The 27,951-nt window shown below is 38.2% G+C and overlaps 1 protein-coding gene across 8 annotated transcripts; it reads left to right on the plus strand.

Annotated features, from left to right (window-relative positions):
• Positions 1-27,951, plus strand: LOC103470961 (uncharacterized). Of its 8 annotated transcripts, none has more exons than XM_017305619.1 (26): positions 1-232; positions 10,368-11,985; positions 15,155-15,216; positions 15,427-15,456; positions 16,608-16,774; positions 16,952-17,050; positions 17,953-18,134; positions 18,289-18,504; positions 18,602-18,700; positions 19,041-19,075; positions 19,153-19,199; positions 19,360-19,394; positions 19,944-20,099; positions 20,734-20,865; positions 20,965-21,006; positions 21,098-21,235; positions 21,339-21,503; positions 21,579-21,956; positions 23,196-23,624; positions 23,703-23,861; positions 24,642-24,855; positions 24,974-25,327; positions 26,661-26,726; positions 26,816-26,896; positions 26,978-27,099; positions 27,672-27,951. In XM_017305619.1, exons 1-26 carry the CDS (start codon positions 183-185, stop codon positions 27,726-27,728), a joined length of 5,133 nt encoding a protein of 1,710 aa, XP_017161108.1. In that variant the 5' UTR covers positions 1-182; the 3' UTR covers positions 27,729-27,951. The 8 variants fall into 8 exon arrangements, with proteins under 8 accessions (XP_017161108.1, XP_017161113.1, XP_017161111.1 ...); XM_017305624.1 differs by having other exon boundaries at positions 26,664-26,726; XM_017305622.1 differs by having other exon boundaries at positions 19,363-19,394.

Consider the following 27,951-nt stretch of genomic DNA (forward strand, 5'->3'; position numbering starts at 1 on the left):
TCGCTGCCCACAGAGGAGCAACACGCTCAGCTAACATGGTTTTTTCTTTGACCAGGTTTCCAAAAGCTTTGTTTTAATTTTTTTAAATCTTTTTTTGTTTCTGCACTCAGCTTTCTGTGCTGTAAAACAGAACCAGTGCAAATTTAAAGGATTATGACTGAAGTTTCCAGAGTCGTTTGGAGATGCAGAAGATGCAAAAAAAGAAGCCGCCTCTTAAAAAAGCAACTCATCGGTGAGTAATGGAGCAATAATATTTAGAAAGAATGTGTCATTAAAATTATCATCATGTCGTTGACATCAGGGACTTTTTCTTTTAAAAATATACTATATCTTATCAAATACAAAAATGTGTTTTAAAAACTAATGCAGTGCGGACATATGACAAAGACGGTGTAATAATGATGAAGCTAGGTGTAATTATGATGAAGTTATTTGTAATAATGATGAATTTAGGTGTAATAATGATTAAGTTATTTGTAGTAATGATTAAGTTAGGTGTAATAATGAAGTTATTTGTGATAATGATGAAGTTATTTGTAATAATGATGAATTTAGGTGTAATAATGATGAAGTTATTTGTAGTAATGATGAAGTTAGGTGTAATAATGAAGTTATTTGTAATAATGATGAAGTTATTTGTAATAATGATGAAGTTAGGTGTAATAATGAAGTTATTTGTAATAATGATGAAGTTAGGTGTAATAATGATGAAGTTATTTGTAGTAATGATGAAATTAGGTGTAATAATGAAGTTATTTGTAATAATGATGAAGTTAGGTGTAATAATGATGAAGTTAGGTGTAATAATGAAGTTAGTTGTAATAATAATGAAGTTAGGTGTAATAATGATGAAGTTAGGTGTAATAATGATGAAGTTATTTGTAGTAATGATGACGTTAGGTGTAATAATGATGACGTTATTTGTAATAATGATGAAGTTAGGTGTAATAATGATGAAGATATGTGTAATAATGATGAAGTTAGGTGTAATAATGATGAAGTTAGGTGTAATTATGTTGTTTCAAAGTCAGAAAACAGAAATGAAAACAATGAATGAGTAAGGTTTTTACAGAGATACTAAATATTAATTAATAAATCAGATTTTCGTATATCTGGTCTTTTTAAATCAAGCAGTTACGAAGTTACTTTACAAAGGTTGAGAAGTTGTGTGTTGCTTTTTAATCCCACAGCGCAGTTACTTAATTATGATGATTTTGATGACATTTAACGTCAAAATATCCTAAAAAATTAATGGATACCAAAATGTTTTCTGAATATTTAGTACCTGCTTAAAGGTTTTCCTTTTTAAAAGGTAAAGAAAAAGACCTAATCTGATGCTGCTCTATGCAGATAGGTGAAGGTTGACCCACCTCGGCATAATGAATGCTTCCTTACTTTCTGCTAAAATGATTTCACCACTTGGTGGCGCTGAAAGGCTGTGTAGAGGTTTTATGCCAAGGTGATCTGCTATGCAGATCATTTAAAAATGTAAAGAAAAAACAAAAATGACATAATGTTCAATAGTTACTTCATGACCAACAGATGTAAAAAAAAAAAAAAACTTGTTTAACCCCATTTAAAACGTGCTTTATGACTGAGATTGTGGTCAGACATTTCAACAACCAGAAAGGAATAAAACTCTTTCTATACCTGAAATTAAACACCCAATAATGACCAAGTTCAGCATAAAAAGATCATTAGACCCATTAATAAAATGTTATTTTTCTTATCTGTCTTGAATCTACCAAGTTTATGTCAACTGCAGCATAATGGCATCTCTGAAGAATTTGAATCAATATTTGCCTTTGGGATCAATAAAATATTTTCAAATTAGTTTTATTTTATTTTTTCTTAAAGGCTAAATAATGCAATCACACCCGCTGAAAAATCAATACGTTTTAATTCATAGTGAACTTTAGAATAAGTTGGAACTGGAAGACAGCTTAAATATCCAAAATAAATAAACAAAACAACTAAAGCAACAAATAAAATTGAAACTGAAGTCTCTGCCACACTGAAACCTTTTATCATCCAGATTTTAGTAGAAACAGAGAAAGAAAAGAGGAAAAACAATTATTGAAGTCATTTTAACGTATAATGTGGTTAATTGATTAATTGCTTACTGTGACATGGCAGCTAGTTTCTCCTGAACATCATTAAACCGTTTGGCAGCAGTTCAGCATTTTTCAGTAAGTTAATTGCTTTCAGTCCAGTTGTTCATAAGTTTCTGTCAACACAGCGCAAACCAAGTCAACAGTGACTGTCAACAGAGGTTTAAAGCGTTTGTCACCTGAGGAAGCTGTTATCTGTAATGCCGCTCCTTAATCTCAGCATAGTGACAGAAGATTTCTGCCGCTGGTAAACGCAGTGGATCAACTTTGACGACCTTTGAAGGAGCAGCAGGAATCAGATCCTGTTCACAAGGCAGCAATTAAATATTATGGATGGAGACTAAGTGTGCATGCAAAACACACGATGTGATTATTATTGTACCGTCAAACATGAAATCAGATATCTGGAGAGGTTTGGACACTGTAAAACATTTGAGCCGCATTTAGTTGTGCCTACTATCTTCTTCTCTTGAAGTTAAATAAATTTAGTGAGTTTTAGATTTTGAACATAAATGTGTGAGTTTGTGAAAGATAAAGTTACAGTAGTAAGTTGTGTTAACTTTTTATTAATTTTGTCAAACCTCCCAGAGTTGAATAGATGAGTTTTTAGGTTAGCATTTAAAAAACCTGAAAGAACAAAAAGACAGAAGTGGGAACTATTTCCCAGAATGCTTAGCGGCATGTTTTTGTATCCTGAGATGGACGTGCATTACGTTGATCTGATTCTGGTGTTTTATTAAGGAAAATGTTTGTTTTTATGTCCTGTTCACACTAAATGTTTCTGAGCTGAATTTATTGTGACGTTTAATAAAATTCGTTATCAGATCATAATTTTTTTCATTCAATTTGAAAAAAGAATTTAAATTATTCTTGAGTAAAATACGCAGTTATTTTAAGTTGATAATGTGAGTGAAATAACAGAGAAATGGGACCTTTAACCAGGTGAAGGCAGTTTTTTTTCTTGAATATTGTGAAATAATTATTTGGTTTAAATTGCAGCATTAAGTTAAAACTCACAATTCAAGATTAATTAACTTAAAAAACAATGTTTAGACAACTTGTCTCTTGTTGTTAAATCAACTTCATGGACTTTAACTTCTGAGTTAAAACCAAAACACTTTTCTTGTTGACTTAAATTGCATTTTCATAGCAGCAGCTGGACTTTCATTTTCAAATTAAACCACCTTCAAATGTTTTACAGTGTACAGATACTGATTTTATTTAGCTGTGCATGTAGATGTGGCTTTATTTGACACCATGATAACTTGATTAAATGACCATTTTAAAGAATGCGTGTGCATGAAGCACAACTAATTATAGGCAGACATGTGGGAAGCAGTCTGTCTGATCTATCGCCCTTTTCTGGCTCCCGGTCACGACACGATCCGCTCTGCAGACCGGCTTCAACTCTGCCATCATTTCTATTCCTGAAGGAGCAAGGTGTGTGTTTTTGTGTGTGATTTGTGTCTCTCCAGACAAGTTTATGATTAAAGTCATTAATATTACCAACATATGTTGACCTTCAGGAGTGGCCCAGTCAGTAATTTGTTTTCCATAGAAAGCAGTATAGTTGATGTTCTTTTTACATACTTTGCTGTCTTTTGACAGACTCCATTTTTTGTTGAATAAAAGTCATTTTACAGTTTTTTAGGAACTCTGTTGATATCGTTAAATTTCATCACTTGAAGTTAAAAGGTAGCGATCAGCAGAAAAGTAAAATCCCAAATCTGATGTTAGCTTCCATCTGCTGAGATCTGAAGGTAAAACGATGCAGGAAACACTGAATATTTCACCCTGTTCTAACATGCATACGCATTACTTACTATAGTAGTTTACTAAGTATTAAGTATTACTACTTTTTGCTTAAGTTAAAAAAAAATCTGAATTAGTAATAGTTTTCCTTGAGCGTAATTTTTGGATTCTCTACCAGAGCAGACAGATCTATTATAAAGTAATCCTGGTGTGAAAGGTTTTCTACTCCATTTTATCAGATATGTTTGCTGATTTTATAAGAAAATTAATGGCTAAATTCCAGCATGTCATGCTAGTGCACATGACCTAAAATATTTTAAAGGTTTTAATAAACAAACAGGTAACAGTGACGCTCCTGCCATGACAGCCTGATGCTCCAGCATGTGAGTGCTCTGTCATGTTCTTGTAGCATTAATAAACACATGTGCAGCTCTCCACGTTTTCAAGATGGCCTCTTTGGCAGCAGCAAGCCGTGTGGCATTACCACAACCTTCGATGACTGCTGGATAATGTCTCAAGTCAAATATACATCGACTCCAGAGGAATGGCGGTGGTAAATCACGTCCCCTGGAGAGCGCTCACCATGATGCAACCGCCACAAATCAAAGACAGCTTTATGACAAGGGGTGTCCGTCTGGGAAAATCTTAGATGTCATAAGACACAAATCATGATCTTACATGCAGAAAGGATTGGAGTGTTTACCAGAAGGATTTCTGTCAAGGTCACAAAACGCAGCCAAACTCTCAAAACTGCACGTGTGTCGTATTCACTGTGTGTCCACATGAATTTCACAGTAGTAAAAATCAAACTGCTCTTATGGAAGCAGAATAAAATGCCTGTAGAGAAAGACAACAGAAAGTTGGTCATCAGATTTTGCTCTTGGAAAAAGCCACATCAGTGTTTGAATTTATTTATTTTTCACCGTAAAGAGGCAGTAATATGCAAATGTGACTTTTTTGAGTTTTACATAAAGTAATGTTATTCCATCATCAAAAACATACCTGGAGTTTTGCATTAATTCCTTTATGAATGTTTGAAAAATACTTTAATCTCCATGGCAACCATTTAGCTGTGCAAAACGCCTGGGTGGACCTAGCTCCGCCTTCGAGACTCAGCTCCTCCTCTGAGCTTCCTAGCTTCTGCCTCACAGAGCAGAAAGCCCTCACAACTACCCGACTGAGCTCCTTCAGACTAGCCAGAAGCAATTAGCAAACCCCTCTTGGAACTGCACATCAGCTGAACTCATAAATATTAACTACTTCTCAGTGTAACGCTGGTAAAAATCTATGATAAAGGGTAAAAAGAGGAGAAATGTTATGATGTCTTCCTGAAGGTGGAGTTTTTAAAGAGAAAGAAGCCCAATTTCAAGGTGTTGAAACTTGGAGGGAACTTTTTCTTTTAAATCATATTTGATATTTATACTATTTTCATAACAAATTAACTTACCATAATTACTTGATTATTCCATAAAATGGCACTATGTGCCTGGAAAACATAATAATGTCCCTGATTAGAGACAGAAATTGGGTTTGTGTAATTCATGAATATATGCTCCTTGGTGTTACTGACATAATCCTGCCATGTATGATGTGAAGCTCTTTTTAGAAAATTTGTTGTATATTTATTTACAACAAACATATGTTTATGTAATATTTTCTGCTTATGCGTCAGCAGTAAATATGATGTTGTTTTGTCAGGTTTCTTCCTTTTTGATAGAAACTACTTTTAGATTCATTTATACCACAGCTTATGGTGATGATAAAAATACATTTCTTGTCATTTATGTTTTCAGGTTCTAAAATTATTTCATTATAATTTAATCTTTAGTAAATAATGATAAAGTGCAGAACTCCCTGAATTTGTACTTTTAGAACCACCTTAATTTGCAATTTTATTCTTACTTTGATTCATGTGGTAAGGAAAATATCGAAAACACCGACTTTGACTCTTTGGTGAGTCTTCAAAATATATTTACTGCATATTATTGAGCAACAGTCTGTGCTACGTTCAATCTAAAATACAAATTTAGCTCTTTTTGACATAAAATGCTTTGCTAATGTTTTAATAACAAGCATATAAGACTAACTGGGTTGGACTTGCTCAGTCAATATAGTTGTATGTATCTCCTGAGTCAAATGCCAGTAAGATCAAAACTACCCAAGTTTATAAAAAAACATTCTCCTCAGTTCACTTCCTTAAAAATAACCCAGTAACAAAACAAGGAATCACTACAAGTTCAAGCGCAGACAGATGAGAAACCAACCTTGACCCCATTGCCTTGACCCTTCAGAAACATCCCAGCAGTAAAATATTTAATAAATCATGAAGGCATAGCTGGACAACACAGGCTTAGACAATGTGACCTTAACTGTTGGAAGAATCTGGTAGCTATTTTAAGCGGATAATCATAATTTTGGTATCTGGAGCTCGTGAGAATTTGTTTTATTGTTTATGATGTTGAAAGTGGATGTGCCAGAATAGCCCAATGCCATAAGGTACAGTAGATGCACTGTCCTGTAAAACAAGGCAAATTCTTGTTTTAACAAATAAATAAATTGCAACATGATTTCCAATCTCAGATTTTTCAAAACTGCACCACAGAGCCACAGTTAGTTGACATGAATGCTTTATAAAGCTGTTTTGTTAAAGATATAAATGGTCTGCTGTGCTTGAACACTGTGACATTGTATTGTACTCTATATTTAGAGGAAAATATTCTAGGTTTAACCTACAATTTCACTCAGAATATTAAACACCCTTGTCATAAGCATTATTGTCACATTTATTTTTGTTTTTATGTATTTTATTTGCTGGCATTTGAGCAGAAAGGAATTTAGTGTTCAATGAATCTGCATGATTAAGTCACATTTTAAATACATTTAAAACTAAATGTATTTAAGTTTGGTAATAGGGAAGTTAACCCACCACAATTCTTCTTTAAATTCCTGATCATTTTTTATTTTAATGTGCTCACTGACACACACACAATATACATAAAAATAGTGCCAATCATTTAGTGCATAAATGTTTTACGCAGTGAATGATGTGAAACAAAATTACAATGCTTGGATATTTAAAAATGTGTGTGGGGGGAATCTATGGTTTGTAAAGATGAAACCTCGTCTCTGATTTGTGTTAAACTTGATCCCTGCTCCTGTGCTCCTGCACCCAGACAGATAGTTGACCTGATAGTAATCTTACTTTGATTCCAGGGGGATTTTAAAAGATTCTGCGTGGAATACTGGACTCATTAGCAGATTATAGGAAAAGGGGCGATATGGAAGTAAAATCAAAGAAAGACTTGGTTGACTTTTATTCTGAAAAACTCAGACGGAAGCTAATTCAGTGGGCGTTTATGGCGGAACACAGAAGATTCGTTCTCATGGCTAACGACTCAAAAACAGTCAAGAAATTCCCGTATTAACAAAGATTGAGGTCAACACATTGGTGAAGGTATTTATTTCATATCTAGAGCACGTACTGAAGGCAGTATTGTGTAGTAGCGAACTACGTTGTGGCTAGCATTAGCCCGCTAGCCATGGGAGCCCTACAAAATGGCTGGTGGGATGTGTGGGGCTGCGCAGGTTGGCCCGCTACAGTTAACTCTTTCTGTAAATAATATTTTCTTGCTATGTATCATGCCATTTGTTAAAGAATATTGCATAAACTTTAATTGAAAAAGTGGCTGTATTTTAAGTCTGCGGAAAGCACACATAATGACTGACCGCTCCCTGCTGAACTATTCCCTCTTCTCGCGAGATTTGAGTCACTCCGCCATGCAGTGATGTTTCTTTTGGGATGAGAATATATACATGAGTGGTACCCGAAGTCGGTCCTGGAGGGCCGGCATCCTGCATGTTGTAGTTTTCTCCCGGGTCGTAGTAAGAACATTTCCAGCATGTCGATGTTCTTCTTAGGCCTCTAATGAGCCATCATTTGATCAAGGTGAGCTAAACCAGGGAGAGAACTAAAACATGCAGGATGCCAGCCTTCGAGGACAGACTTGGGGACCACTGATATACATCGATGTGGATGAGCTCCTAACTCTACAGACATTTAGAGACAGAAGACTCTGATATTGAGGAAATAGTAAAGACAGAACAATGGCCAAATGCTTTAATAATAAATTAGTTAGGAGTATTACAGGACTTTATTTGTCCAATTCAAGCAAACTCCCTCCCTCTTTCTCAATACCTGTGTGCTCTGAGTGACCGGGTTATTTATGGTGCACATTGCATTTTCTTTTCTTTTAGACAATTAACTTACCAGCGAGCTGATATCGTTACTTCCTTTCTTTTCTGCTGTCTGTGAGGGGGATCCAACGGCCCTGCAGCAATTCTGGGAGATTAATTTGTGTCAAATAATGTGAATTTAGTGTTTTTTGGATAACTAGTAGAGAAATTAAACTATTTACTCATTAATCCTTTTCTTCTAGAAAACTTGATTCCAGTTAACACAGGGTGAATGCTCTGAAAACAGCTGAAGTACCAATCAGTGACTTTTTTTCTGCACGTTTGTGCAGGTTGCTCCTTGTTCATCTATTGCGGTTCCTCTTGAAAATAGGAATACTCCAATCAGGATTTGTATTCTGATACAGAATCAGTCAGTAGTCAGTCTTACATTCTCATTTTTTTTGCTTCACACAGTTGCAAATGGCACACCGTAAGAGCATTAAGATCCTGAACAGTAAAGTTACTGCCTACAGATACTGAGCAGATTGGCATCTCAAAATAATGATGATTGAATTATTTATTTCTATCCTCATCCTCAGTTACTACTTTATTTATTGCAGTGTGGCTCCCTGAAATGTAGGGCATTCCTGTCAGAAAACAAGATTTGAGTATCACTGACTTGTAGCTGAAACAATGTGTATTTTGACACACAGCTTATGACCTGATACTTTAACGACACATAAGCGCCAAACAAATTTAGTCCAGTCCTGTACATTTTGATACAAGAAATTAGAATTTGATCTGACTTAGTGCATTATGACTAAGCATTTCAGCTGAATAATAACATATTTACTGACCTGAAATATCAAGAAAAAAACCTACCTTGCTCATAAGTCTTTCAGTTTTATGATTACTATTTTTAGATTTTTAGATTATGGTATTTTAAATGTTTACAGCACAGTCTTATTGGTGATTATTAACTTAAAAGTGTTTCTAAAGTACTCGCATAGAGCAGTATCAGTTTGGTATACTGAAAATATCAAAAAGCAAAAAATAATGGCACATCAAAATGATGCACGTAAAATGTTACATTGGCTAGTCTCTCATTCACTGCCAAGAGCCGGTGTCCTGAATGCACAATACCTGCTCCAAGCAAGCCCAGTCAAAAGGTTGCATTTTATTCTCAGTGTATTAATAAGTTCTTCAGAGGCCCTGAAATGTCTCAATTATTTGACTGAGTAGATTGGAGCAAGGGAAGTATCTCTCTAAGCATGCAAAACGCTGGTTTATGACACTTGGCTGATGAACTGACCATGGTGCACCATGCAGCATGAGGAACGTTTCTCAGAGTATTGTGATGAAATCTTAACCAAGGAATAAGTAGATATTCCGTCATGCATCAGTGTATTACCAGATAGTGGTTTTGGTGGTGGAAAAGAACCAAGAAGCATCTAAAAACTGGCATTGGTAAGTTTCTAGAGCCAAGGTCTCTAGAACTCTGGTGTCCCTGCTCCAGGACACCAGAGCCAAAATAAATCCTTCAGCACATCAGCAAGTTTCACAAAGGCTCAGTGGTTAAAAGTGTATTTGATTCAGGTGTGTTGGAGCAGAAAATGCATCCAAAAGTTGGCATTTGAGGACTGGAGTTGCAGTAATTTAGGATTTAGAAGTTGATATTGATAAGTTAGAGACAACGGTACATTTAGACAATGTAGGTTTGCAGAAGATGCATATTAAATGAGGTCTGTAAAACAAAAATAAGCTGGCTATCATCATCGTCTGACTACAGTCTTAAATCTGTCAGTGGACTCTGCATGTCTTACAAGCTGTGTTAAGGCCAAGCAAGCTGACATATAAAAGTTTTTTTTTATTGAAACTTACTGTATTATTTTAGGTGATTAGTGTTATTAATGTACAATTTGTTCTTTTAATCCCAAATTATCAGATTTGTTTGTAACAGCCATTTTTGATTTGCTTATCATTATTTTCAGTTTGAATTTTGAATTCACTATTGTTTCTTCATAATTTGATCTAAGTTGTGTTTAGACAGTTTGAACAAGCACTGTTTTATCTATTGCCTGGTCATGTATGCATAAGGAGCGTTTGGAATCATTAATAAAATTAAACATTTGAGGCAAGTTATTGATTGGCTCATTAATGTGCAGACATTAATAGGATAGATATCACTTTAAGAAAGTAGGATGATATTTCTTTTTGTTGGAGACACTGCTTTAATTTTAAATAGGTTTAATGGGGGAAAAAGAAGACTTGGCATGATGGCTGCTCTTGATATGAATAATTATAATAGTATATTTCTGCTTTCCACCTCAGCCTCGCTGTGCACAAAGACGGTAACGGTTTACTCCTTGCTCCAACCCTGTGTTCGGAGCGCAGTGCTACCCTCTCCATCGGCTGCCCCACCAGAGAGCCCCATTTCATTTTTGGACCTGCGATTGCTGCTCTTCGACTTGCTCAGATACAGACTCAAACACAGATTGCTCTCCGGCAGATTGCTGTTCTAGCGTCTATTGTTTTGGGCCACCAGTGTGATCTCACAGCAGTATTACCTCCTCACCTTGCCCTCCTGAGTCTTTTGACTCGGCAGCAAGTGTCGACGTTTGGCCTAGAGGGAACCACAAACAGACGGATTTCTGCAAATCGGTCTGCTGCAATGTATCACCAGCAATCTCAACAACAGGGCTCCCAGCCTTTTCTAAATGCATCGAGGCCGACTCATCATCAGCCATCTGCAAGTCAGCATCCAAATCACCCCAACATGCAAGGAATGGGGTTCCAGTTTCCTCGTCCCAACCAACTCCCCGATGAGCTAGAGTCTGCCCTTTCCATCAGGGGCACCAGGGATATGGATCACCGGCAGATGGATCTAATGAATCAATCGAACCAACATCAGAACCAAGGTACAGGGATTGGTCAACATGGAAGCTATGGTTCCAACCCAATGTTGCTTCCAGCAGATAATCAGTCTGGACACCAGCAAGGAGTCGACTGGTCAAACTACCAACCTCCAGCCAAACTCTTTGCGGGAACACAGCAGCAGCCTCAGGGCAGCCAATCAGGAGCCGGAATACTAAACTGGAATCCCCCCATAAGTGACTCACCAGCTCCGCAAACTCGACAACCTCGTGGTGATGGAGGTAGGATTGAAGGTCAGGGTTTGTACACGCCAGAGAGCGCGGGAAGCATCTTGGCTAGCTTTGGACTTTCAAACGACGACTTGGAGGTGCTGAGTCATTACCCGGACGATCAGTTAACGCCAGATACTTTACCGTTCATACTCCGTGACATCCAACTCAAAAAATCAGGGAAGCAAAAATCTGTGAGCTCTACCTCCTCTTCTTCATATTCTCACAATGTTACTCCTACTGGCTCTTCACATTCAGCGGAAGTACCCAGCCTTCTTACTGTTACGCAGACAGCCGGGAAGGTCATTGACTATGGACATGCCAGTCGTGGGACGGAAGAGAGTGGCACCCGAGAGACTTTTAAAAGGGAGCAACTTTCTAGTGAAAGGACTGTTAAAATGCTTCCAACTGCAACTTCATCGTCAGTGTCGAAGGTGGATAAAACTGAAAGACGTCAAGTTCGTGTAGAGCACAAGGAGCCAATCAAACACGGAGACAGGGACTATCGTAAGACGAGCTGCGAAAAGCGCAAGAACAGCCGATCACCAGTGAGAGAATTTGCACCATTGCCTAAAACTCGTAATTTAGACAGAGACTACCGACAAGTGGAATCTAAACAGCGACCGCCATCTGAAACCAGGAGTGAGGATTCGTCAAGACGTTCTCCCTCTTCTTCATCTGCTTCAAGACATGGCAGTAGCAAGAAGTTGCCTACGCCTACCATGATAAGCGATTTCACAGCGGTGTCTCCAAAGGTGTTTCCCCATACCTGCTCCCTGTGTCACATTCAGTGTGACCAGGAAAAGGTGAGTGCTAACATGTCATCATACTAATGTCCAGAATATTCCTTTAAAATCAGTTTGACTTTTTTTTTTGAGTCGTTTCATGAAGACATTTTGCAATACCTTAGATGTGCTCTTCTTAAGCTTCCTTCTTTAGTTTCCTTAAATAATTTGGAGCTAGATTGAGGATTGATTAATAACAGCCATTCACATTGACCAAAACATCTCGTAAGATACGTTTTTGGCTCGTTAAGTCATAATGAGCCAGACATAAAACTGAATAACGGGAGGTAATTGACTGGCACGGCCTTAACGGACCAGTTTGTGAATTTAACAGCCCATTAAATGACCTCAGCAGCCCTAGAGGTGTGACTGTTCTACGATTTATAAACCCGTTACTCCCAACTATGTTCAGAACTGAAGAAGTAATTTGGACGCGTGGAGGTGAAACGTCTCTAAGAAAATAGTCGTTCTATTACCTTGGCATACCGGAAACTTGGACTTGTGATGCATTTTCTCTTTCTAGGCCTTAAAATAAATGTTGGCAGATAGGATGAGGTATCCTTGAATAATAAAATAGACTTTGATGAGTCTGCTACGACACATCTGCAGAACGATGGGATGGTTTCAGCTACTAAACCTCTTTCTCTCCTTGCAGTTTCTTTTCTTTTTGTAATGCTCACCTTTTTTTTTTAAACACCAATAATTAGATGACCTAAAACGGCAAAACAAGGCAGATAAATGGTCCTTGAATGGTAGAATGTTTTCCGTTTCCCCAGGATTGCTTTTGTTGATTTCTGTTTTTAAATGAAGCAAACCAGGCTTCCCCATGGTCAGTATGATGAATATGACGATGTAGCGGTCTGAAGCTCCCTTGAGGCAAACAGTAATGACTGTTTTAGTGCTAGAAAGGATATCTGTTGACCGCATTTGTACTAAAAAGGTAAGGAAAAATGCAACCTATTCCAGAGTTTGACAGTTCTGGTGTGCTGCAATTTTCCACTGTTACTATTTATAAACTGGGAATTCAGTTCTTGTTGGCATTTTAAGGGTGAAGCATTTTAGACGCATTTTCTTTGGTAAAGACGTTCTTAATACATTATGTAAAAGTGGCCAGGACAGATGGTGATTAAGAAAAGAAAAAAGATGAAGTTTTATGTTCTAAAATTATGTTTTCAGGTGGTGTGTAAACCACATGTGTTTTATGTGGCTTTGTGTGTCTTTAATATGATCATACATGTAGAAAATTACAAAATAGTTAATGTTTGGTTTTCCTTTTTCATAGGGTGGAACAAGGTATTCATGAAAAAACGTCTGTTAAACTGTTGCATGTCATAATTTTGGAGAATCGCTTTGCTGTCTTACAGAAACTAAATGGGAATTTATAGAGGAATTGTCAGTGGCCAACTTAATTATCTGAATTATTCGAAAACATTTTAAAAAATATATATTTTGTATACATAACTGGGTTGTGTTGAATGATTATGAGTAGTCAGTATCTTACCTTCAGTAGACAGCAGTGAGGGCAACGTACGTTTAGAGAATCATGGGAGATTTCTAATGGAGTCATAAGGCTACTAATAAGAGTAGATTTTAAACATCTAAAAGGAGTCCAACCAAGACTTTACAACTTTTAACTACCACGTTTTTTGAGCGTTTTTATCTAATGCAGTCACTTGGTATTGTAATTACACCTGATTACCAGCACTGTGTCTGCAGAATGGCAGTTGTGTTGTTTATTTTTTCCTGAAATAACTTCAGATATTGCAGTGAAAGTGAAAAGCACTTATCTTTTCTTCGGGAATAGGCTAATATTTTCAGCCAGGTAATGGTAATATAAGTTAGATTCTAGTTAATGAAAAGAAACGCTGTTTAGTTTAAAAAATGGCACAATGCAAAATGTTTTGAAAAAAATCAGAAATAGATTCATTCAAACTGCTATTAAAGCTCATCTTTGGTCATTTTAGATTAATTAAAAGGTTGCCCTGGTTACCCAGCAGGAAATCACTGTGACCGCCGTCTACAGCAGATAAAACTGCTGCTCATGGATACCCAACACAAACCCAGCTCCAAAACTTTAGAGTTTTTCAAATGTGATTAATGCATTTTGGTTTGGTTAGTGATTTATACACTCTACATTTTTATATACTGTATCATATAAACATTGACCAAAGAATAGGTAGCTTGCAATGTTGCCTTAATTATTGCCAATATGAGAAGAGAATATTTTTGTAAGATGCGCTACTCACAGAGAGTCGGGCATATTTGACTTTTGGTGGAGGTTTCAAAGAACCATAAACGGTTCATGCCAGAGTGATGTTACATCATGAAAGCAAATGATTCATTTAGACATTTAGTGTAATTGTAGTTTCTTCATCGCAAAAGTTATAAATATCTCTAACTTGTGTTTTTGAGGATAAATCACTTTTTGACAGTGACTCGTCTTGTTGACGAGTCGACTTATTTTATGCTGAAGCTTTCGATTTTTCTTAAAGTTTAATCATCATTAACTATTCCTGTTTGCATCTACTTCAACAAATGACTTCAAAATGTGTAAGAACAGGAATGCTTTAACTACGACCAGAAGGTTCAGTGGGAAATTCAGGGTCAGTCACTTAATGGAACAGCATGTAATATAATAACTAAAGAAAGATCAGACATTCAGTCCAAAGTAAGGCCTACTTGAGTTGAGGTGTAAAGGTTATCAATCTGATGTCTGATCAGGAAGTCAGACATTCCTAACTTTTTGTGAGTAGTGTATATGTTCACCCCAGCCAACCGGACCTTCATCTGTGAGAGCAGAGGAAAAACTAAATGCTCAGAAATCTGACTTATTTGTTCTTCAATCAGATTGATTGATTTATGTGATTCTTGTCGATCGCAGGCCTGAAATGTTGCACACAAATAATTGTTTTTCACCTTGATGACAAATCACACTCATTCTAAGCTGAGGTGGAAAACGGACTGTTAAACATTGCTGATAAGTGGACATGGACATGATCAAAGTTAAGTTTGTCTGTCTGTGGACGGGATCTCCTGTTAGAACCCGGCAGAGATGTGCCGGAAACATGTCGGGTTCGGTAAAGATGATGATGTAACATCGACCTTCGTTCATGTGACTGTTCTGTTTTCTTTTTTCCCCTCTGTTTCTGTGACGGTCATGTTCTTATCTGCCTTGTTTTTTCAACTCCAGGACTGGGTTGACCATATTAACACTGTTGATCACACAGCCGCCTGCAGAGACCTGCGCAACAAGTGAGGACATTTCAGCTGATCGCTTTGTACCTGTAGCACATCTTCAGTATCAGCACACAGTAGCAACAAGCATTAGATCAGGCCTGACAGTATTTGTGATTATTATTCAAGTAACTTTAAAGTGTTTTTTATTCATCCTCAATCTGCACCTTTGTTTGAATTTATTCCACAACCTCCTGAGTAACACATCCTGTGTGTGTTTGTTTGAAGGTACCCTGACTGGAAACCAAATCTACCAAGGTTAGTTGAACTTCTTGGGGTCACTTTGTCACTTATCTAGACCAAAACTGGTAGAATAAAGGTAAAAAGGAAGGCCAGCCTGGTTTTACTTATCAGGATAGGATAAATAATCCACAACAGAACATAAATCATGATGATACAACCTTATATGAACAATTCAATGGCATATTATGCCAGGCTAGTAAACTAAAGATGCAGATTAAAAAGAAAAACAAATGTTATTGCCGATAAGACATGTAAAATAGGTTTGGGAAAATATTGGTGTAAGATTTTATCTTGATGTTTTGAGGAATTTATTATAAGATTAAAAGTGACAAAGTATTTTCAACTCTTCAGTTGTGACGTCAAAGGCCCTCAAACCTAAAATATCGCCCTTATAAACATCAGCACTTTAAAAAGTGTAATTCTTATTAGCAACTGCATTTAATAATTTTTGTTACGTTGTTTTTTACCCTCTTATGGACCCAGCAGTAGAGAAAAGTGTAAAAATAACACTCCTGATGATACAACCGTCTTTGCAATAAATCTAAACTCTTAACACGAAACTACATTTTTCACAATAAAAGTACAGTAAATACCTATTCCTGATCTAAACACATTTTTAAAATGACAACCAAGAAAAATCACCACAATGTCAAGACTTCACTGCTAAGAGACGTTACAAAGAACGCATTAACTTTACCTTAAAGTTTATCTTAGACAGGCCCCAGTTAGGATGTTAAACATGAAAGTTCTTGACAAGATAATTAGAAGAAAACTGACTTAAATTAAGTTTTTACTCGCGCTTGTCCTAATGCCAAACTTTTAAGTTAGCAGATTCTTTGCTGTGATTGAACCTCCTCAGATTTTACTGTGGTGCTCAGATCCATAAACAAACATGCTGGCTGTTCCTCACTCAGTGTTCAAGTAACAGCAACTCCAGTCTGCATAATCAGGTGGAATATCAGAAAACTTAATTGAATTTAGGGAATTTTTCTGAGTTTCCGTCGTCTTGAGTTTCTATGTAAAAATGGTTGTATAACTTCCCAGATGTTGAGTCGGTTTATCTTGTATTGAGTCTGCCTGACTCTAGCCCCAATATGTGAGGCCTTGACGTTTTTAAGCTTTAAGTTGGCTCTTTTATCAGTGAAGTTTCTGGTGTTTTTTTCCAGTCGGAGCTGGCGATATGGCAGCCGTTCCCCGTTCCGTTCTGCACCTCGGTCCCGCTCTCGCTCTCCAACTTCCCCTCATGGCAAATACCGCAGGGAACCCTTCATGCACCGGCCCCACGGGAGGCCTTACTCTCCCCCCCGGCATCCACGGCCCCACTACCACACAGGTAGCCCTCATTTCAGGTTTAGCACGCCAATAAAACCTCCCTGTGTTTTAAATGTGAAGCTGTTTGCTGTTTATTTTCTAAGCTGACCTAGAAAATCCTCATTGACCTGACAAAGATGCAGTGAACTCGTGTGTATTGTTGTTGCTAATCCCAACTTCCTGTTTCTGCCATTTTAAGACCACGGTCATTGGAATAAATATCCCTACTCTGGCTCACACGGCCCGCATTATTCCCACCGAGAGCCCTGGCCTGACAGGAGACACAGAGAGTCATCAGGTTAGTCTCCGTGTTTTACTGGAGCTTCTGCTCTGTTCATTGTAGAACTGCTTACTGTTCTTCAGAATAACGTTTCTCACTTTAAATCACTTTAGAACTGCTTATTAAGCATTTTTGACTTAAGCATATTTTGATTATCCATCTGTGTAAAGATCGAAATTTCAGGTTATGCACTTGAATTTCATTGAAGGAAGTTTTTGCATCCAGTTGAGGTTGAAGGACCAATAGTATATACAACTCTGGGAAAAATTAAAAGACCACTTAAAATGATCAGTTGCTCTTATTTTGCTTTTTTTAGTTACATGTTAGAGTAAAATGAACATTGTTCTTTTATCCTATGGACTACTGACAACATGTCTCCGAAATTCCAAGCAAAGATTTATTTGCAGAAAATGAGAAATGGTTAAAATGAGGAAAAAGATGCAGTGCTTTCAAATCTCTAATAATGCAATAATTTAGAAACAACAATACTGACGTTTTAACTCAGAAGTCAATATTTGGTGGAGTAACCGTGAGGTTTTCAGTGGGGCTCAGTGCATTGGGCTCTTTGTTGTTTCCAGAGGTGATTTTAGACTTTCTGCAAATTAAAATTGTACTAAATTGGAAACATTATATGTTTAAAATGAGCAAATATGTCATGTTCTTTATTTCGATGGGAATCAGTTGATATAAATTGAAATAACTGGATACGTTTTGCATTATGTCAACAATCTATTTTAAAAATATATATATCTTAGAGCCGAATTCTGTCCCATCCATTCAACCCAAGTTTTTGCACAGTTTGATCCAAATGAAAATGTTTTCCATTCAGGAAACTGGCAGGTTGGACTGAATCAGTGATTTAATAGTTTTACTTCTCATCATTGATGTGTGTTTTTGTTATTTTTGCTGTTTTTCTGCAGGAGGTTACCACCACCATGGTGTGAGGCGTCCTCATGATGATGCTTTAACCAAAAGCTCGGCCGACAGAAGCAGAAACCTTTCCTCCTCTGCAGCGGGTCACGGATCCAAACATGCGGCCACAAAACCCTCCACTAAAACCACCAAGCCGGCACTAAAACCTGCAACGAAAACAACCAAGGTGGCAAGTTTGCCTGTTTTATCTGTGCAAAAGAAACACTAAAGCCTAAATGTTCTTTGTTGTGAGGGAAATAAATCATTTGTTTTAAATGAACTGTTTAAAATGACTGTAATCTGGTTAGCTGATGATGTTTAAAGGAAGATTTCTCTGTTTCCAGGCTGCTAAAAATGTACCAGTGAAGAAGAAGAAGAAGGTGGCGGGTCCAGCCTCTCAGGGCGCGCCGCTGGCCGACCGCCTCGTTTATCTGACTGGCATTCCAATCGATGCAACCGAACAGGAAGTGACTGACTTGGTCAGTTCTTTTGGGAAGATCAACAACGTGATTCTGCTGCCTTGCTCTGAGGAGGAAAGCGAGAAGGGCCAAGGGCAAAAGGTCTGCTCACGTGTTGGGAGGGAGGGGAAAAAAAGCAGCAAATGCGTCATACCTCCTGTGGCTAAGGCGTCACGACTGACACTCTGATCTGCTGCAGGCGTCTGTGTGCATGATGAAGACTGAGGACGCTCAGGCTCTGGCGTCTGCATCAGAGCTCTGCATCAGAGAACAGCCGATCATCGCTTTAGTCGCCAAGGTACAAGGAGCAAAGCTCAGCTGCTGAAACAAAAATGTCTGAGAAAACTTTTGTTTTAACTCCTTAGATTCCAGTTATGATTTCCACATCCTCTACAACTGTCCAGGCCTGTCACATTAACAAATCATCCCAGTGATTATTGCGATAAAACGATTATATTGTTGTATTGACACCATTTTCAAGTGATATATTGGTAATGGTATGTTAATGGACGACTAATACATGCTAATACTTAATGTCAATGTTTTACTTCCTCCTGTTAGTGGCGTATTGTTCTCAGTCTAAAGAAGAGGAGCCTGATTTATTTATTTTATATCCCTTCTTGTTTTTCTTCTGACAGAAACCTGAAGATGCTCAGCTCTCTGAAGCCAACAGGTTGGTTATGGTTTTAGTTTTTAACTTTTCAAACTGAACAGTCGACATTCACTGAACTGTTTTTTTTCTCTTCACAGCAAAGCTGAAGCAGAAAAAGACAAAGAGTCAGCTGGGAACACCTCAGGTAGGAAATACCTGTGAATTTTGACACCCATTAAAGACTGAAACTGTCAGGAAAAAGTGTCCACATTTCAACGTCACTACAACAATTTAGTAACTTATTTACCGTCACTAGTGCAGATTGCCATTTTTTCTTCACCTCCTGCTTTTCTGACTCCTTTCAGCAGGTGGTGAAACTGACCAGAAGACGTCCAATCAGGTACTTTTACCAAATATTGTCATCTGTCCTAATGTTTCGTTATAATGTATTGGTATAATTTCTTTATAACCTGCAGAGTAAAGTTATCTTCTGATGGTTCTTATCTACACTGTAATCTAGTCTTTTGCCGCTGTGGCTTGATAACGTATGAGTTGGATTAAATGCAGTCCTGAAATGATTAATCGGATTAATCGTAACAAATCGATTACTGAAATAATTGTCAACTAATTTTATAGTCAATTAATTGTTAATTAGAATATATAGACTGTAATAAAAGCCACTTGGTGAAATAACAACTCAGTCGTTCAAGTGTTCACTAAAGGAATGCTGTCATTTTTTCTTATTTAAAAAACGAATTGAATTTATTAGCATTTTTTAAAATGTATTTATAATATTGTATAAAATGAACTAAAGTGGTTCAATGAAATGTCTGCAGAATGTGCCGGTTTTTAAATCCGATTATTCGTCAGAACAATTGATAGAACAATCGATAACTGAAGTGATCTTTAGCTGCAGCCCGAGAGAAGAGACAAAGCTAAAACACAGCAGACATCTTGTGGTCTTGGCCTCCGTTTTCCCCAGCAGAAGTGGAACGTGTTGGTCACAGGACTTCCTGACAGCGGCTGGTCAGACGCCGACATCGCTGAGCTTGTGCAGTCCGTTGGAGCGCCATCTGACATCATCCTGGCTAAACACGTCGGAAAGGTTAGCATGCTGCGCCCTCATGCATTTTAAAAACAGAAGTTCTGTCCTTAATTGTGACATTTTTATTTTATTTCTTTTACATACTGAAAGACCTCCTGAATTTCCTGATCAAGCAGGGAAGATCTTAAAAATAATTTTTATTTGATTCTAACGTCCTGAGCATCTGATGTAGCTGGATGCTTTCGTCATTTTTTTCTTTTTCAGAATGATCAGTATGAAAACTGCTGTTTGGTTCTTCAATCTGACACAAAAGCAACATTTGTTTCAGGCATAACTGAACAACCAGTTTTGCTAATTGTTCAGTTAGCAAAACCGAACAATAAAACTAAAACGAGTAAAAGAATCACTTCCTGAAGCAAAACCAAACATCTAGGGGTGCAGAAACAAATTTGATCCTGTGGAGGGCGATAAACTGTCTGGGTGTAAACCTGGTTGAATTTGGAGCTTTAGCATTAGCTTCCACTAAAGTTATATTCTGCTAAAGCTATATAGCGTGTTAGCTGAACTAATGTTTATGTTTTAGGGTTAGAGCAGCTAACTTTTTAGTTTGTGGTCCAACACTGGCGCAGCGGTTTCAGGTTTCTTTCTCAGGCCATGGGAAGATGACGTTCACCATCCTGTGTTTTCCTGTCAGGCTCTTGTGTCATTTCCTGACCTTGAAGTTGCTGAGGAGCTCGTGAAGGTCCACAGCTTCAAGCCTGCCATGTTTAAGGACACGGAGGTGAAAATGACACTGGTCAAAAAGCAGATCGGACTCGGCACTCCGGTAGGAAATCCGTTACTTTCTGTTAGATTTTGTTTTCATTTCACACAGATTTTTGAGTTTAGCAGCGAACCAAAACTCATCGAATCCTCTCCTCCACAGGTGGCTCTTTATAATCTCTTCACAGGATCACTGGATCCATTGGTGCGTATTCTACGGCTGTAACTCCTTTTATTTTCCCATTAGAGACTGCCTGGCTTGTTCGTTTATGTTCCACCTGCTCTCTGTTTCACAGGACGGTTCTGCTCCGGTTGGGTGGAACAGTTTAGTGGTGATCAAAAACGTTCCAGACTCGCCCGGTAGCTCCACCGAGGTCCTGAAACTGATGCGCCGCTTTGGGACGGTCATCAAGTTTCTTGTGGTCAACAGCATGGTTAGAAGTCGAGATTACTTATTTCCTAAACTCAAGGGTTCATGAATTTTTTGTTTTTGTTTTGAAAATGTGACTAAATGTTGTGTTTTGTTGTTCTGATTAGATCATTTGTGAGATGGCCACCACAGCCATGGCCTTGTCTGTGTACAAACGCTTCCTGATGTTTCCCTGCATCATCCAAAACAACCCTCTGATCTTCTACCGCAAAGCAGACCCCAAAGCTCAGCCACCGACCAAAATCATCCCTGCATGCTGTGAGACGGCTGAGGTCAGTAGCTAGAAACCTTCCGGGTGAAAAGATGTAGAAATGCCTGTTTGATGGTGTTTCCTTTGTGCGCTGCAGGATACACCTCCAGAAGACACCCAAGCGGCAGCAGAACCTTCTGAACAAGACCCAGAATCGCAACCAGATCATTGTGAAGATTCGCCAGAGAAAGATGAAAACGAAAACACAAAAACAGAAGAGAAAACGGAGGAAGAAAATCTGACGGAAATGGAGGGTAAAGATGATTGTGTGGAGGAGGAAGAGGAGGACCTCGGCGTTTCTGTGTCTTCCCCTCCATCGGACGCTAAACCCGATGAAGATGCTGGTGATGCTGAAAACACAGAAGTTCACGAAGACGCCGGTGAATCAGAAGTGGAGGATGTTGAAGAGACACAAGCTCCCAGCCCCGATGCTGGATCAGTTTCCCCAGAGATGGCCATGCCTGAGCTGCCCAAGGTAAAACAACCTGAAGCTGCAGCTGCTCTACTGACGAACAAGGTTTAACATCAGGATGCTAAAAATGTATCAACTGCCAGTCAATTAATGGTTTATTAGATTAAAATTAGTTCCAATTAACCAACAAGATTTGCTTGGACTTTTTAGTGTTGTAATTTGGCTGCCATCCAGCAGGTGCTGCTGTTCATCAAGTGGAGGTCTAAATGGTCATCCCGACGCAGTCTTTCTCTTCTCAGTGCGTCAGCGCTCGCTATGAAGCCATGTAGCGATAGCTAGCAAAACTACTACTAACCCTGCACACACTACGAACTCTAACTAACACACTTATAATCTAAAAAACCCATCGAAACAGTCGTAGTAAAATCCACAGCATCGCTGCACCCTAGTCTCTTGCCGTATCCAAATTTCCCCCTGCCCCCCTTATCTTTCTGCGTGTCTCCGTTCTACCTAGCAACAGACCGTCAACACATTTTCATTGGTTGTTWCGAAATGTGGTACATTTAGACCCCACAAAATAAGGCGGAAATGATCGATCTTATTTCTGGCTTTATTTTGAAGTAAATAACCACAAAACCAATATAAAAACACCACTTTTATAAAGTTTGAAGTCCGTGCTGTCCAACAGAGTTGAAATAAAAACTCGGTATGCGTCCGTTATTACGAAGCCTTATAAATGCGTCACATGCTTGTACGCTGCACGGCGGGCAGCGACTCCTAGTTAATACATAAATAAAGATGGCAGAATGAGTCCGTGGTGGGATGACAAAGAGCGTCAACTTCTCAACAAAAAAATTATTAATGTGCTGCTGAGGCGATGATGGAGTGATGACAGAAAAACGGGGGGGGGGGGGAGGTTGATTTTTGAGGGCTGTCTTGAGTTAATGCACTTTGTAGAGCTAAGTTTTAGCGAAAAACAGACGGCACTTCTGTATCTCTATTCTTTTAATTTTTTATGTGTATTCAGCAACATAGGAAGTTTCTGTTTTGTTCTATTTTAGAAATGTCTTAATAATATGAGAAAACCTAATTGTTTTGTTTATTCACTCAGTATTTAATACAACTGGCACAAAATAAGGTTAAAATTTAATGACTTGGTTTTTTAAAATTCAAAATATTATGAAATGGAAAGACGACCTGCTCTGTAGATACAAGAGAATCATTAATCGATAAGTTCGGTGAACTAGAAGTCATTAATAGATAACTTTGCAGCCCCAGTTTAACGTTTTCTTTTTGTTTCAGATGACTCAAGCTATGGTTAACGCTCTGCTGGAGGAGTGCAGAACAAGAACGGCTAACAAGATGGCGGCGCCTCCCAGTGAAGACCAGGGACAAACGAAACGGGAGCAGGAGGATCAGGAGAAAACGGCAGAGGACGCGGTAGACACCGCAGAAGGAAAAGATGAGGAGGCGAAAAAACTGGACAGGGAGAGAAAGGAGAGGGAGATGAAGAAAGAGAAGGAGAGGAAGGAAAGAGAGAGGAGGGAGAGAGATAGGGAGATGGAGAGGAGAGAAAGAAGGGAGTGGGAGAAGAAGGAGTGGGAGAGGAGGAGACTGGAGAGGAGAGAGAGGAGGAGAAGTTACGAGAGGTCATTTGGGTCAAGGTCGTCCTACAGGCCGGAGAGTTACAGGCAGAGGGACGAACGCTACAGAGAAGCTGAAAGACGAAAGGTGAGAGGTCAAAGGTCAGATCCTGGATCATCTGCTGCAGAAAGTTTATCTGGAAAACTCTGCTCTGTTTCCTGTCAGGAGGAGCCGGAGGAGGACGAGTTCCCCTTCAACATGAGCGACTTTGTCACCGTCGACGAGCTTGGAGACGTGACAGAACTTCCTGATGCTGCGGTTTCCATGGAAACGTCAGATGAAGGCGAAGCGGCGCCTCCAACCGAACAGGAGGAGGAACACATGGTAGAGCTGAACGTTTCTGTTTCACACTTTGATTCATTTGCTTGCTAAGAAGTTTTCAGGTAATGATTTTGTTTTTAATAGCTTAAGTAAAAATATTATATTGTTACATAAAATGGTAAAATACCTCAAAATTTAATAAGCTTAGACTTTCACCTACACTTTTTTAGGTTTACACTTTGAGTTATTGTCATTAACAGGAATTTAAATATTTATTTATCTTTTTTATTATTTTATTTGTTTTGGGAGATGTGCAAAACTCTAATTTCCTCTTAACAACTTGGGCTGAAACAATCGAATTTATTGTGAGATTCGATTATTGAAATAATCATCAGCTAATTTACTAATCGATTAATCGTTAATGCGAATACACAGACTCAAAAAAGGCATTTTATTGAAAGAAAAACACACTTAGAGCAGTATTTAAACAAAAAAATGTTCAAGAAATATTTACATTTGGCACATGAGATAAACAAGACCTTAAATATCTTCTACCCAAAACTGAAGAAGTTTCCTTTCCTCCAAATAATTAAGCATACACTGAATGAATGCTGTTATTGTATTTTGGGCAATAAAGTGATTATTTTCATATCTTGAAAATGAATTGTTTATTTGCATATTTTAAATGCATTTCTATTGTATTAAAAAAAATCTAAAATATAAATATGCAACATGTGCCACTGTTCTTATCCAATTAATCATCAAAATTATCTGTAGATTTATTAATAACTAAACTAATCTTTCATTCCAGCCCAAATAATGAAACGATTCTCCTTCCTCCAGGAGATTTCTGCGGAGGCCACAGAGACCCAGCAGAAAGAATCTGACGAGAAACAACCAGAACATGTGGAAAGTCCAACAGCTGAGGCTGTGAGCAGTTTGGAGTCCGGTCAAGACCCGGATGATGGAGACGCCCCTCCAGAAGATTCACACGTCCACACAGATCCCAGTGAGACAGCGGACCGACCATCAGATGACGGCATGAAACCTGACCCAGGTACAACTAAAGAAACCGTCGTTACACTGCTGGTGAACGACTTGGTATCGTTCTGTCTAACTGTCAATTAATCAGTAACTAAAATAATCATTTCCTGACCTCTGGTGTTTCTCCCCAGATGCCGCGCTGCCTTCAAGCCTCGACATTGAGCCTGTTTCCACCTCCTCAGCCCCCTCGGGTCCAGCTCCGTCCACCTGCAGCAGCACAGCAGAGGCTGAAGGAGAGAGCAGCAGGAGGAGCAGCCCAGCTGACAACAACGAGGCGCAGAATGAGCAGAACGAGGAGCATGAGGTGCAGAACGAGAAGAATGAGCAGAACGAGGAGCATGAGGCGCAGAACAAAGCACAGAACGAGAAGAATGAGGACAAGAATGACGAGAACAAGGCACAGAATGAAAAGCATGAGGGGCAGAACGAGGAGTCAAACAAACTGCAGCAGAGCCAGGATGAGGAGAACGTGAATGAAGCTTCAGGTAAGGAAATTAAGCACAAACAAGTTCAGCGTCGTAGACCTGTCGAAATAAACAATTAATCAATTAATCACAGGATAAATTAAAACGAGCACAATAATTTACATTTGCATGATTTATCATTTTTCTCTGGATGACAAAAGTCTGGTGGTTTGGTATCAACTAGACCCTTTTTTGAGGACAATTTTGCTTCTTAATTCATTTTATTGTTTTGTTTACTTTGGGTATTTAAAATGTCTCCCACTGTTAAATTATCATCAGAATTTAAAGTTCATTTTACAAAGTGTTCTTGCATTACTATTATTATTATTATACCATTTACATTATATTGCTTGATTATTGTCTCAAAAACAATATTATCGTTTATCGTAATAACAAGGCCTAGCGTTGTGTAACTTATAAATAAAAATGTTTTTTTTTCCATATTTGTTAAAATTGTCACCATGTCATAACAGTGTAATATGAAACTGATGGTCTGTGAAAAGAAATCAACCAACCCGGACCAAAAGCAACCAGTTAGTGAGGAGGAGGATCTTAGCGCTGACAATCAACTTTGTGTACACGCTGCTCAGTGTGCTAATAGTGGAGGAACAACTTACCGTTCTGGGAAAAACGTTTATCAGGGGCTATGCTCCGCATTTGTGGCAGGCAGGCTATGTTATTATGAACAGCTGCAGCTTAGCAAAGAGCAAGCAATAAAATGAGGGGGTGAGCAGGAGTGATTGACAGCGCTAAGACCCTCCTCCTGGCTCTGATTGGTTGTCTCTGACCAAATGGCGTATGAATGTGGTTTGTACACGCTTATCTGAAACAAAGATGGCGATAATAACAAAGATAATGTTATTATCTTTGAGTCCAGATGGCTTATTTTGTGTCTTAAGACAGATAATTTTATCTGTCTTAAAATTATATGAGACAGATCATTTTAAATAGATTGTCTTGTTTTATACTGTCACAGCAAAGTACAAAAATGTTAAAAAAAACTTTTTTTATAAAAGTCGCATGCATTTAACATGTTTGTACATATTATTTTTCACTTTGTGCTTTACTTGTTTCTCTTTGAGATTTCCTTGACAAATTTAAAGTGTTTTCTAGATAAATTTAGTATTACTTTGCAAACTATTTTATGGTTCTATGATATCTAAAAGAAATTCCTTCATATTTTATAATTGTCTGGATAAAATATGTTAAGAAAAAATTATTTTTTTAATTAAATACCTTCATGTTTCTTGGTTTCCTCCTCAGTTTAAATCAGTAGCTCCCTCCTCGTTTTGCACGGCAGACTTTCTGAACATGGCTGACATCAAAATGGTTGTTTCTTTATTTTTCTCTTCAGCAGAACCAGAAACTCAGGCTGTGACCAGCGGAGCGGCAGAACAGCTGCCAGATGTCCTGCAGAAAGGTGAAAACACTCTGCGTTGGTTTCAGCTGCAGTTTTTTTTCACCACCACTTTTTGTTCCACATGTTAAAATGTTTTATTTCTCACACAGGAAAGACAAAAAAAGCCGAAGACGCCAGAGAGGAGAGCGTGAAGAAGCCGCTGCCTCCGTATGACCCGAGTGCAGCAGTTGGTATGAAACCTTCCATGATAAACCAGTGTTTTTGATCAGACGTGTTCAGAAATGACACTGTGGGTTTTTGGTTCTGAACAGGTATGGAGTATTTGGTCCCAAAGACGGGATTCTTCTGCAAGGTGTGCAGTCGGTTCTTCACTGGAGCCAAGGCAGCCGAAATCAGCCACTGCAAAACTCTGAAGCATTACGAGAACCTTCAGGTGTGTGTGTGTGTGTGTTCAGTTTAATACCGGATCAATGAAGGCGATCAGATAGAAACACTCATCTTTAGAGTCCAGATGGCTTACTTTGTGTCAGTCATCTGTGAATTACAATCCACAACAAACATCTATTTCACTGCAAAAACAAAATCTCACCAAGTATTTTTGGATTAGTTTCTAGTGTAAATACATAAATACACTTGAAATGAGACAAAAGAACTTAAAATTAAAGACCAGAAAAAGCAATACAAGTATTAATAGAAAACCTAATCAACTAAAAGTTCACATATTTTGCTTTGAAGAATCTCAATTTAATCTGGGATGGTTTTTTCCACACCTGGTCTTAAAATGGAGGTGATCTGTAGTCGTCCAGCTGATACATAAACGGTGAAATAACTCCGTACTTTCAAAATAAAAGGCACATTTAGCTTTGAGACCAGACTGCTGTTCAGGTTGTAAAGGTCAATACTTTTCTCTCAAATGCAGAATTTCTTTGTGATTGTGAATTGGAAACAGATTCAGATAGAAACTTGCATCTTCATCTCTTGTTCGACTTCTTTCCTCTTTTTCAGAAATTCCTGCAGAGTCCAGAATCGTCGGTGAAGTCTGTGAAGACGAACTCCAGCTGAGCAGAAAATCTGCCTTTTCATTTCATTTCGTTTGTCTCCTCGTGTGATTTCATTTCACGTCTAGGGTCCAGAGTTACATTCTGTCACGGAGTAGTTCCAGATTATTTCTCCCTGGAAATGTGTTGTTCTTTTATGAAGAGTGGAGAACAGGAAGGAAAATGTGCCGATTCTTCCTTCCAGAGGAAACTGTTTGCAAATAAATGTGTTTTTTTTTTTTACTAAA

This window comes from Poecilia reticulata, linkage group LG1, assembly GCF_000633615.1.
Source record: "Poecilia reticulata strain Guanapo linkage group LG1, Guppy_female_1.0+MT, whole genome shotgun sequence".
NCBI classification, from domain to species: Eukaryota; Metazoa; Chordata; class Actinopteri; order Cyprinodontiformes; family Poeciliidae; genus Poecilia; species Poecilia reticulata.

Excerpts from the sequence above, each read along its gene's own strand:
- LOC103470961 (XM_017305619.1), top strand. The coding sequence starts at position 183 with ATGCAGAAGATGCAAAAAAAGAAGCCGCCTCTTAAAAAAGCAACTCAT. Across the intron at positions 23,625-23,702 it reads GAGAAGCTGAAAGACGAAAG|GAGGAGCCGGAGGAGGACGA; the intron begins GTGAGAGGTCAA and ends GTTTCCTGTCAG. Across the intron at positions 26,897-26,977 it reads TGACCCGAGTGCAGCAGTTG|GTATGGAGTATTTGGTCCCA; the intron begins GTATGAAACCTT and ends GGTTCTGAACAG.